The 13,803-nt window shown below is 30.2% G+C and overlaps 1 protein-coding gene across 1 annotated transcript in view; it reads right to left on the bottom strand.

The window, feature by feature from the left end:
• Positions 1 to 1,241: 1,241 nt before the first annotated feature.
• Positions 1,242 to 13,803, bottom strand: part of LOC143043735 (uncharacterized) — an 89,601-nt gene continuing 77,039 nt past the window's right edge. Inside the window, exons 13-18 of the mRNA XM_076215918.1 lie at positions 7,895 to 8,002; positions 6,164 to 6,292; positions 4,309 to 4,350; positions 3,432 to 3,539; positions 1,693 to 1,821; positions 1,242 to 1,294 (exon numbers count right to left, since the gene is read on the bottom strand). Of these exons, the coding sequence (XP_076072033.1) occupies positions 1,242 to 1,294; positions 1,693 to 1,821; positions 3,432 to 3,539; positions 4,309 to 4,350; positions 6,164 to 6,292; positions 7,895 to 8,002 (569 nt within the window). The remainder of the gene's footprint in view (positions 1,295 to 1,692; positions 1,822 to 3,431; positions 3,540 to 4,308; positions 4,351 to 6,163; positions 6,293 to 7,894; positions 8,003 to 13,803) is intronic.

Genomic DNA, 13,803 nt, shown 5'->3' with positions numbered 1-13,803 from the left:
CATATTAATGCCCCGAGATTCACACGTTATCCTGAATATTTTATCTACAAATTAGATTGACAAACTGTTTTAAGTGCGTGCAAAGTGTATTTTTTTGTATTAAGTACGTGCATGGAAACAAAAATCAATTGAAAAGTCTTAAGATTTTCCAGTCTGGTATACATAATCCACAAACATTTTTGTATAAAAAAAATCACAAACACGGAAAATATTTACAGAAATAGTGTTCCATTTCAGAAAATATACGAAGAGCTTTAGAATTTAAATAGTACGTGCTTTTTTTTTATGTTTTATTCAATCTTTTAGGATGGAATTTGGAGAGAAAGTCCGCCTGGATTTGAAAACTGGATTCATATTGATAAGAAAAAACCAGAACCTGTCGAATTTCTTTTTTTCAAATGACAAAATGGTACATGTTTTAGTAAATATTTGTTTTAAGCTATTTCCGTTTATTCATTCATCTTTAAGTTTAAGAAACATGAATATACAGACAGTTGGAAAATATTTTATTTGATGCATAGATCAAAGAATATTTTTTCTAATATATGCATACATTTTTGTGAAGTATCGGTCTTTTGTATGGGAAAGCATTGAGTTTGATATATATTGAAACTGATTCAAATTTTTGATTGATTACATACTATTCAATCATTTAATAGTCTCTTTTAAATTAAATTAAACTGAGAAAAACCTAATAATTATTGATCAAAGTTATATTATTAAAATGATCATTTACAAAGAACATATTTCTTTACTGGTGTTACTGTTTATATTTGTATTTTTGTGCTTTTCATTGAAATCTAAACGTTTCAATTAAACCCTTTGACTAGACTACACGACAATATTATACGCCTGACAAAAACCTATACTTAGTGGATAACAGCCAAAATGTTTATATGATCCAATTGGTTCCACTTATTTTGTTTTCAATTTTGTGGACGTTATTAACATTCATTCTCTTTGATTACAATTAAATTTGTATCGCATGAATAGTATAAGTTATATCAGTCGCCTAAACATCACTTCAAAATTTAGTTTTATTAAAAATTATCATAAAAGGTAAAAAAAAAAAAATACACAAAAGAACTGCTTAAATAGTTCGTCACAGATGTTAAAGGTCGTTAGTATTATTAGTTACATCGTGTGCTAGTGACCAAACACGATCAATGTGAGGTCAGTTAATTCCATATGAGGTGAGAACAAATATCTGACAATGTGGTATGTATCTACTAGTGGCATATCTAAGTGACCAAGTTTTGATTACCGTTAGAATTAAGAACCTCCTTCCATCGGTCTATACAATAACAAATAACAACAATAGCAACTTGTTAGATTTAAATGTGTTTTATGAATTTATTTCAATCGTTCATCATCAATTCCATTGTCTGTTGAGACGTTAAAAAAGTCTCAGCACAGTTGTTTTTATAAAGGGACATAATAGCCGTGTATTGAAATAAACATCGCCTACTAACCTTATATAGAATATATACTGTCTCTGTGGGGCTACTAGAAATTTAAGGAGGTAAGATTATAATATATATTTTCATTTGTTATGTTCTGGTTTTATTTTTTGGCATTGCTTTTTTGATGTTACATGTATTCATTACTTGAATGTTTGAACTTTGATTGTATATTCATTATTTATTTGTAATCGTTGTTTTTGTATGCATATGCTGAAATAATTCAAAATACCTGTGCAGGTACCGTTCGTTTCCTGATAACCATTTTTACATTTGCATTCATAACTTCCATCTGTGTTCAAACAATCAGAATGTTGAGGACACATGGCAGTTCTCTGTTTGTCTAAACATTCATTTATGTCTGAAAAACATATTTTCAAAAGATACATACTCTAAATAGAAAAATAATTTTGCATGATACATTGGCTCCTCAATAAAATTCCTCGTAATTACTCATAGAAAAACAAATGAAAAATGAAGAAATCTATGAACATAAATAAAGTTAATTCCTGAATTACATTTAATAAACTGTACATGAACCAATTAAACAAGTCATTGTACACACCTTGGAATATAAATGTCTCTTCAGTGATACTGAACGTAACAGTTATGAAGATTTGTAATTTCATGTAAACACTTATGATCTTATAAATGAAGAAAAATTGAAACAGAAATCCCAAGCAATGTATGTATATGGGCAAGGGAAGATGGCACTAAATCCACCTTGACCTAAAGATTTGTACGATTTGAAATTAAGCAGACGTGATAATTGCCAACGAGACAGCTAACCATTGGATTCCAAGACATATTTGTAATCAGATAAACGTCACATTCGGTTATCACAAATATTTATATAACATATATCGCATGGATACAAAAGGTCATAACATGACTAAATGTTATAGAATTCAAACGACAAATAATAAGGACATACAGGCTAATTAATGTAAAAAACAATAAATGAAAAATAGATATGATCAACGGTAACCCCAAAAAGCACAAACAGAACTATAATGTTTAACTTAATTCCCAACATAAGAGAAGATAACTCAATTATCAGGGGATACAGCTCAGATAAAATTACTTTAACAATAGAATGTGTTGTGAATTTAAGTATTTCATTATGTGCCAGAAAACGAGTTCGGTAACCCAATAGTTTCATTTGCACATCTGAAAGCATATCATTAGAGCTTGTCATATTAATCTTTAAATTATATGGTGTAGTTTTCTTTTTATCAAATAAATTTGGCTTTTACATGAGTAATCTATACACAGTTAGCCATTTTTTTCCAACCTGTAGCGTGAAAAGAAAACAGGTGACCGATATTTATGTTTATAGTATATTTAAATCAAAAACTTGACATAAACTACATTCCGACAAATTATTAAAAAAAAAATAAGGATTATAATTAAGACCCTCCTTAAGCTTTTATTTTATTTAGTAGTTATTGGTTGACAAAACGCACGTTTGGCGTAGAACATTATCTGCTTGGAGTCTATCATGAAATTTGTTTACAAAAACCGCTGAACTCTGGATTACTGTTAACTGTTCACACCATATTGTTGTCTCCTCTTTTTATGAACGAAAATTAACAAAATATCGAATTTGAAGATTTATTCAAAACTGAAAGTCATTTATAAAATGAGAACTTCATTGGCTCAACATATCTAACGAATGGGTAACTTCTGTCATATTATTGACTTGTACATGCATTTGCTTATGTAGACAATGGTTGATAAAGCCTGGAATTAGTTGCAGATCAGTCCGTCTTAAAACTGTTTAGATTTTAGAAAGTTGCGGTACATTTTGTCATTGATTGTTCGATGTACAGTACATTAGTACATGACAGAAAAATAAATTAGAGCTTAAAATATATGTCCATTACTAAAGGTGATTTCTCAAACAGACAAACTCTTATGTTGCATTCAATGTTTCAGACATTGCAAACAAGACTGCGAAATTAATTTCACCTGTTGTACAGTTCTTCCCTCTCCAACCATCAGTACAGGTACAATTGTAATTTACTTTGAAATCCACACAACTTCCATTATTCTGACATGGATTAGGATCACATCTATCTACAAAATTATATTAATTTAAAAATAAATCTGTATATATCTATAAAAATATATATGACACAATTTTTATGAAAGAACACATATTAGTTTAATAACACTTTGTGTTTTAAATCCACTTTAATCACTTTAAGCTATATTTTGGGGATCAGTTTTATGTATTCGGAGGATGTCGGAGAACCAGACAGAGCTATTAATAGACAAAAGGGTATTTCAAGTCAAGGGGCAGTGGAGAAGTATCCTGCCACGATATTATGATTGAAGGGTTAACTACAAATAATTTCCTTTGAAGCTATGTCATCTCTAATAAAAGTTATACTTAAATCCTCCATATTGTCCCTTATTCAAACCTCTTATTTCAAGATATAATCCGGTATGTCTCTTCTTTTAGTTTTTTTTCGTTTTTTCTGCTCTATATTATATTTTTGAACTTCAAGCATTTTGGCGTCGATCATTTACAAAGATATATTTTTCGTGGAAATGATCACCTTATACAGTTACATTGCCATAATTTATGGTTAACTCAGTAACATCAAACATACAGACGAACGAAGGCACGAACGGATGCAGAGATCAGAAAACATAATGACCATACATGGGCATAAAAAAAAACTTCCGGTTGGTTGTATTCAAATAAGTAAGTACAATCTATACTGTATAGTTTAACGTTCTCAGTTAACTTCTATTTAATATACCGTTCATCTATTAAATTGAAAGTTAAAAAAATGCTTGATAAATGGATTATCAAATGAATTGACTACCATCAACTTACACCATACATCTGTTGACTTATCTTTCGTGTGCATTTTCTTTTCTGAAATACAGATACAGACATATCAATATACAAAACCTGTATGCTATCACTGATGAGTCTTTTGTAAACGAAACGAGCGTCTGTCGTATACACAAAATTTAGTCCTGGTATCTATGATGAGTGTATTTATTATAAACTAGTACGATCTTTACAACTTCAATATGAAATACCACATGGAATAAAAGTAGGCGGGTTTTAACAAAACACAAGTTTTATACAATGTATAGTCATAACATATTGGATAAAATGGGCTAAGAATTTGGACTTGCTTTTAGATTTCAATGTAGTGTTTGGATACTATTTTGATTATGTCTTTCTTTCATTCAATTCCAATCATTATTTCAAATAGTGTTTCTATGTTTGAATCTAATTTTTTCCTAAAATGGTGACATTTTTGCAAAACGGTGCTTTTTTATGTTTTATTTAATCTGATAGGACGGAATTTAGAGAGAAAGTCCGCCTGGATTTGAAAACTGGATTAATCGTGATAAGAAAAATCCAGAACCTATTGATATACTTTTTTCAAACAACAAAATGGTACAGTTTTCAGTAAATATTTATCTGTTTTTAAACTATTTCTGTTTATTTATCTTAAAGTTTAAGAAACATGAATATACAAACAGTTGGAAAACCATTTATTTAATACATATATCAAAGAAAATGTTGTCTAATTTATGCAGACATTTTTGTGAAGTCTATCATGTCTATGTCTTTTGTATAGGAAAAAATTGCGTTTGAAATATATTGAAACTGATTTAAATATCTGATTGATAACATACTATTCAATCATTTTATGGTCTTTTCTGAAATTCAGTCAAATTGAGAAAAACCTTATAATTATTGATCAAAGCTATATTATGAAAATGATCATTTACAAAGAACATATTTCTTTACTTGTGTTACTGTTTATATTTGTTTTCTTTTGTGTGCATTTCATTGAAATCAAAACTTATCAATCAAACCCTTTAATTAAAAAAACATAACAACATTACACGCCTGAATATACATATACTTAGTGGATAACAGCCAAAATATTTATCAGATCCAATTAGTTCAAGTATATTTTTTTTTCGTGGACGTTTCTAACATTCGTACTCTTAGAGTACAATTAAATCGGTATAACATGAATAGTTAAATCAATCGCATTAACCTCACTTCAGAATTTAGTTATCTTAAAAATGTTCATAAAAGGTATAAAAAAAACCCAAAAAAACATAAAGGAACTGCTTAAAGAGTTGGTGAAAGATATTTTTGGTCGTACGTATTATTAGTTATATAATGTGCTAGTGACCTAAAACGATCCATATGGGGTCAGTTAATTCCATATAGGATGAGAACATATATCTGACCATGTGGTCTATCAAAGTGATCAAGTCTTCATTACCGTTAGAGTTAAGAACCTCCTTCCATTGGTCTATACAAAACCAAATACCAACAATAACAAATTGTTAGCTTTTAATGTGTTATATGAATGTATTTCTATCGTTCATCATCAATTCCATTGCCTGTTGAAACTTAAAAAAAAGTCTCAGCACAGTTGTTTTTATAAAGGTACATACAAGCCGTGTATTGAAATAAACATCGCCTACTAACCTTATATAGAATATACACTGTCTCTATGGGGCTACTAGAAATTTAAGGAGGTAAGATTATAATATATATTTTCATTTGTTATGTTCTGGTTTTATTTTTTGGCATTGCTTTTTTGATGTTACATGTATTCATTACTTGAATGTTTGAACTTTGATTGTATATTCATTATTTATTTTTAATCGTTGTTTTTGTATGCATATGCTGAAATAATTTAAAATACCTGTGCAGGTACCGTTCGTGTCCTGATAGCCATTTTTACAGTTGCATTCATAACTTCCATCTGTGTTCAAACAATCAGAATGTTGAGGACACATGGCAGTTCTCTGTTTGTCTAAACATTCATTTATGTCTGAAAAACATATTTTCAAAATATACATAAACTATTCTAAATAGAAAAATAATTACGCATGATACATTAAGCCCCCATTAAAATTCCACGTAATTACTCATTGAAAAAACAAATGAAAAATGAAGAAATCTATGAACATAAATAAAGTTAATTCCTGAATTACAATTAATAAACTGTACATGTACCAATTGTATAAGTCAATGTACACACCTTGAACATATATGTATCTTCAGTGATACTGAACTTCACAGTTATGAAGATTTGTAATTTTATGTAAACATTGATGGTCTTATAATAGAAGAAAAAATTGAAACAGAAACCCCGAGCAATGTATGTATGTAGGCCAGGGGAGGGGGGACTAAATTCACCATGACTTAATGATTTGTACGATTTGAAATTAGGAAGACGTGAAAGTTTCCAACGAGGCAGCTAACCATTAGAATTCAAGACATATTTTTAATCAGATAAACGTCAAATTCGGTTATCACAAATATTTATAAAACATTGATCGCATAGATCTCATAGGTCATAACATGACTTAATGTAATAAAATTTTAACGACAAATAATAAAGACATACAGGCTGATTTATGTAAAACATAATAAATGAAAAATAGATATGATTAACGGTGACCCCCAAAAAAAACACCAACAAAACTCTATTGTTTAACTTATTATTTCCCAACATAAGAAAAAATAACTCAATTATTAGGGGAGACAAATCAGATCAAGTTACTTAAACAATAGAATATTATGTGAATTTATGTATTTTATTATGCACCAAGAAAACGAGTTCGATAACCCAATAGTTTCTTCTGCACATCTGAAAGCTTATTATTAGAGCTTGTCATACTTTTTCTTAAAATTATATGGTGTAGTTTTCTTTTCATCGCACAAATTTGGCTTTTTCTTGAGTAATCTATACAAAATTAGTCAGTTTGTTACAACCTAGAGCGTGATTAAAAACCAGTGACCCATATTTTTTTTTATATCATATCTTAAAAAAAAAAATGACATAAACTACATTCCGACAAATTATTTTAAAAAATTTTGAATTATAATTAAGAACCTCATTGAGCTTTTCTTTTATTTATGAGTTATTTATTGACAAAACGCACGTTTGGCTTAGAAAATTATCAGCCTGGTGCCTTTTATGAAATATGATTACAAAACTGCTGAACTCTATATTACAGTTAACTATTCACACTATAGTGTTGCCTCCTCTTTCTTTAAACGTAAATTAACAAAAATATCGCATTTGAAGAGTAATTCAAACTGAAAGTCCTTCATAAAATGGCAAAATCAGAAGCTCAAACATAACTAACGAATGGGTAACAACTGTCAAATTATTGACTGTAACAGGTATTTCCTTATGTAGAAAATGGTTGATAAAACCTGGAAATAGTAGCACATAGTTCCTTTTTTAATCAGTTAATTTAGTAAGTTGCAGTACATTTAGTCATTTAATTTGTCGATGCCCACTACATGACAGAAAAACAAATCAGACTTTAAAATATGCCCCTTAATTATAGCTGATTTCTTAAATGAAAACTTTTGTTGTTATATTTTAGACATGGCAAACAAGACTGGAAATTAATTTCACCTGTTGTACAGTTTTCCCCTTTCCAACCATCAGTACATACACATGTGTAATTTTCTTTGAAATCCACACAACTTCCATTATTTTGACATGGGTTAGGATCACATCTATCTATAAAATCATAATAATTTTACATACAATCTCTATATATTTACAAATATATATAACACAATTTTTATAAGATAACAAATATATGTTTATTAACTCTTTGTGTTTTAATTCCACTTTCAGCACTTTAAGCTATATTTTGGCGATCAGTTTTATGTTTTTTTTAGCATGTCGTAGAACCAATCAGAGCTGTAAATCAGCAAAAGGGTATTTCCAGTCAACAACAGAGGGGCGAAAGAAACCAGATTAACAGTCAAACTCATAAATCGAAAATAAACTGACAACGCCATGATAAATGAAAAAGACAAACAATAATTCGTTTGAATTGTTTTACATTGTCTTATCGGGGCCTTTTTAACTGACTATGCGGTATGGGGTTTGCTCATTGTTGAAGGCCGTACGTTGACCTATAGTTGTTAATGTCTTTGTCATGTTTGTCTCTTGTGGACAGTTGTCTCATTGGCAATCATACCACATCTTCTTTTTTTATATAATAGTAGTACACAAGAAACGTCGTGTTGCTCAAGTTATTACAAATCTGATAAATAGTCTAATTCAGTAGGTCAAATTTATGAAAAAGGAAAGGGGTTTGTAATAACGACGCAAGCAGCATGGAGAGGATTTTATCTATGTAATGTATACATAAAGTCTGGCATGTAGCGTAAGACAACGAAAGATAGCTATCAACACGTGACAATAGTGTTTTGATTAGTCTAATATAACCTTAACCCTTAAAACGTACCTATAGAATAAGCTTTACTTTTGATTTTGTATCATGGATGAATACCCCTTATCCTTTGTTTCTATTATGCAAATACATGTTTTCATAAGATTGTAGCTTTTGAAATGTTGAGAATATACTATTAATGCATAGTTTGACGGATGCATGGAGAGGATTTTATCTATGTAATGTATACATAAAGTCTGGCATGTAGCGTAAGACAACGAAAGATAGCTATCAACACGTGACAATAGTGTTTTGATTAGTCTAATATAACCTTAACCCTTAAAACGTACCTATAGAATAAGCTTTACTTTTGCAAGAGCTGCCACACGCACATAATGGTGTACTGCTGGGCAAGGTATCCATTGTGCCTGTTAAGAAACATAGTAAAGTGATTTAAGGATATTGGCTTTTTGTCAGATATTCGGAATCCTCTGGTTTTATTCATGTAGTACCATGAAAATATGTACCTGCTTACCCATAATTTTCATTTCATAATTTTATAACGTATTTTTTTATTTTAATAATTCAATAATTCTATAAATTCTTGTTATTTTTCATATTTTTTTTTAAAGAAAAAGGGTGCAAATGTTTATTGTATGAAAAGTCTAGAGAGAATTATTTTCCGCCAAATTTTCAATGTCTTATATCTCTAAAACAAGCATACAGGCCCTTTATTTTTTTCTGATTTTTTAGTTCTTTTATTTATAAAATATTAATTTATAACAGTCGTTTTAAAAGCTTGTGATTTTGAAACAGCGTAGCAAACATCCTTATTTGACAAAAAAGATGCACCATCCCCGCAATGCTGCACAAACAAGTATTTTGAAGAAAATGACTATTTATGTTTAATATGCTGTTATATTCTCTTGTACACATCCATATACATTATATGTAATACTTTACAACAACATTAGTAATCAGCAATGAAACGTTGAGCAAGGGGTCGTACTCTACATATACGATCTCATCGTAATTCCTTTAGAGGGGTGCCAACCTCCCCCCTTTTTTTTTACTATACTTGCTTTTGAATAGGGGCATACGATTGGAGCCCTCCTTTTTATATTGGGTTGGAACCCCCTGTATCCAAACAGAGTGTGTGTGCTTCCTATACGGGGAGGAGTATAACAAATCAAGAAAAATGATTAAACACGAGGATTCCACACAAAGTTCGAGACAGGTAAATTTTTGATATCGGGAAAGAAATATAGTAGTCAGGAACATAGGGTTTTGATTGCATTTGATGCAATCTTTACACAAAAACCTGTTAAACATCTAGGATACTATTATCATTAGGCTATATAACATACCTGGTTTTCTTAATGTACGAATTTTCGGTGTCTGTGTGGTCTGACAGAAAGTGCTACATATTGGAGCATCATCAGCTGGACTGTCACTTGTCACGAACGCGAGCGTTCTTTCGTCCGGGTCTACGACATCATAAATATCTGTTCAAAGAAAAAAGTTACATATGCTAAATTGAAAGAGAGCTTAATTCCCTAAAATTTAATATAATATTCTGCCGAGCGCAGTGATGCAAAAGTGTTTAGAAGATTTTGTATACTACAAACTTCTATATAGCAAAATTATATTTTTTTTATCTTTGGGACGACCAAAAGGAGAGGGTTTTGTACGCCCTCTTCGCCCCCTGGATCCAGCACTTGTAATTACGTGTATTTTGATTTATAATTACATTTGTAAGCATATATTTTTTATATATGCTTGAAAATTTATAAAGTAAAATCACAAAAATACTGAACTCCGAGGAAAGTTCAAAACAAAAGATCCTAATCAAAGCAAAATCAAAATCTTAAAAACATTAAACGACTGTCATATTCTTGACTCGGTACACGCATTTTCCTATGTAGAAAATGGTGGATTGAACCTGGTTTTATAGCTAGCTAATTATCTCACTTGTATGACAGTCGCATTAAATTCCATTAAATTGACAACGATGCGTAAAAACATATTTTTCGTCATCATTCGAAGGAATTTACATATCGTGTAATTATATATTTAACTTCAATTTAAAGACGAGTCCGTTTTGAAATTAGATACATTAATCAAAACACACATTTGTTTCCATGTTTAATTTCTTTTAAATTCTAAATAATTTTACCCCTAGTCGACATATTTTTTTAATTCGGGCGTGCATGTGTGTATGTACATGTTTTGTGAGTGAGTATGTCTGCCCCTAATAATACTTGTTGTCGATGATTGTTTATACTACAATATGTTCTATCAAATGACTGTATAATAACCAACGATAAATCGTACGGGGCGATGGATCATATTATGATACAGTACACTGCAAAATATAATATATAACCAGTCTAAAAGGGTACATCACCAAACATAACAATAAAATGAACAAGTGTTAGATATTTCGGATACCAGATATCCTTCATCAGTATGATCACAATGTAAAATGAATCATGTCAATCTATTTTAATTATAAAACTATCACAATCTTGAAATTTATTCAACAACAACAAAAAAACAGTTCAAGCTAACATCAGAGACGCTTTAACATTTCAAAACACGACGCAAAGACTGAAAAGATATGCCAAAATAAAAATTGAAATTTGCGATATGAACTGGCACAACTTTAAAATTCTAAAGGTGACGACAGTTACGACGTTACAACAAATGCGTGGAAAAAACAGTTCCAAAAAACAGTCCTGACCGATCTCAATTGGTATAATATTTAGAATTTAACAACGGTAGAGCAATTGCAACAGAGACTGCGTATTTAAACACCACAAAATAAATAGCAGTTTAAAAATGATTAGAAAAATAATTAAAATTCCATTTACTTAGGTAAAATAATTGAACATGGCTGCGTACTTGTACATCCATTCCAAATGAATAGAACCTGTATTTTGAACTGGTATAATTAAAAAAAATTCCTTAAAACAGTAGGTACAGTACGGAAGCCGGAGTTACTGGAAACAAGTGATGGCAGAACAAATGAGTAATGGCAGGAAAATGAGTGACTTATTCTATGTTTTTTAATAAATGCCTTCTGGGTAAACTGTCCTTATATTCATTATTCAAAACATTCCCCGAGCAAGTATTTGGCCCTTTACCAACCTTCGTTGTGGTCTATGATTGTGATGGTAAGGTTTTTGAGATCAATTTGAACTTGCCTAGGTGTATCTGCGCTCAACTCACTTTCAAAACGTTTGAATTGTTTCGGTGTTGTCTAATTTGAAATTAAGTTACATACCTGACAAAAGGTAAAAGTAATATAAATCTGGGGTCACTTTTGTAAATTTCATACATAGATACAGCCTGTAGTTTGTGCCAATTCCAATGGAAAAGGTTGAGTCACTTCTGAAATATATATCCAGGAAGTTCGCTACTGAGTTTCAAAATAAATAGCTTTTCATAAAACTAGTATATACATGTATTGATAGTGGATAGTGAATCAAAAAAGCAAAAAATATATAGGGGTCAATGTGCTATTTTTCGAGATTTTAGCCATTGAAATTTGGGAAAATGTTATGTCTTGTCTGCCCCACCATTGTTTTACTCGTATTAGTCTTTTTTTGTCAGCTATTGTTCCTAGACACAGATAACAACGAGAAAACCTTGTATAAATGACTGAGCTATGTTTGGTGTTAAGTTGAGTAAAATGTCATGTATTCAGGAATTAATTTAAAATTCAACTTACATCTTAACAATCATAATTAATAGCACTGCATAAATGACAATGACTTTAATGAGCAAAGGTGGGGTTGAAAAAGTGCCACACCCTTACATAATAAACATATTCATAAGAATGACAAATAAAAGTGAGTTGAAAAAATAACTCACCAAAATATATATATATTAGTATATAAACAAATACAACGAAATTTGTCATTAATTGATGTATAAAGATAATAATGTCCTCTATAATAGCGCTAACAAGGGAGGGTAGTAGGAGGGAGTTCAGTTAAAACTCAAAAACGATCTTTTCTCCCTATCAAAACAAAGGCGAATGACCGCCTGTCCGAGCACATGTAGGAATATGATCTTAATTACCATCTCAAGAACTGACCAATCATACAATATAATTAGATGATCATGCATTGACCATGCAGTCCTTGACCTCATGTTGATATAGTATAACTTAAACAAAGAAATGTCTCTTACATCAATATTATCGGAAATTCCAGTTAAGAAGTCTTTTATTTACAACAAATGTTATTTTTAAATTGGCACTTTTATAAAGAAAACATACAGAATTTATCGTTGTTTTTAATTAAAGAAATGCTCTGCATAAGTAAAGTCTTAGCATGCCGAGAAAAATTTGCACATGATATTTTATTACATATTATACCTGAGATATATAAATTACATGTACCCATTATTTTTACCTAATTTTACAAGCTTTAAAATTAATAGCTTTGTAACCTCATTTCACAAGCTTACATAAAACACGAAGTAAAAATTGAAGGTGCTTAAAACAAACAACGATATATGTTCATGGCTCAAACATGTTGTATGCATTGAAATGCAAGTTTAATTTCCTACAACTGTCAAATACAAGGGAACCTTTGTTTTTGACCCTTTTTCGCGTGAAGCCGGATGTGACGTATTATCATTTGGTGGAATTACACATTTAAATATATAGAAATGTCATTTACAAATGCATATAAAAGTCAATCTTTATATATATATATATATATAGTACGATTGTTTACATGCTTAGCTAATAAATTCACTAAACAAAAATATTCTGAGTGATTTTTTTCAAAATTTAAGAAATGTAGAAATGCATTTAACGAATGAGGAAAATACAGTAACAAATTAGGAATTGCATTCACAAATTAAGAAGCTACATTTTACAAATTTAGAATTGTATAATTATGGCGGATAACATCCCATAACCATCAACGTTCGGTAGCTGCCTTATTGACTTTACCTCTTAGACTTTTTAGTCATTCCGTTTTTTTACAGTTTAATTATCATATAAATTTAAGATATTTCTTACTTGAAAACCACAACTCCCTCAGTGCTTGAGATGGTTAAATTATTTATGCAAGTCCAATCGTCTAACGTTGTCCCCTGACCATCTAAACTGATTACGGAA

Source organism: Mytilus galloprovincialis, chromosome 8, assembly GCF_965363235.1.
Source record: "Mytilus galloprovincialis chromosome 8, xbMytGall1.hap1.1, whole genome shotgun sequence".
Taxonomy (NCBI): domain Eukaryota; kingdom Metazoa; phylum Mollusca; class Bivalvia; order Mytilida; family Mytilidae; genus Mytilus; species Mytilus galloprovincialis.
Note: the sequence above shows the minus strand (reverse complement) of the source record. Positions and strands in the feature narration are given on the sequence as shown.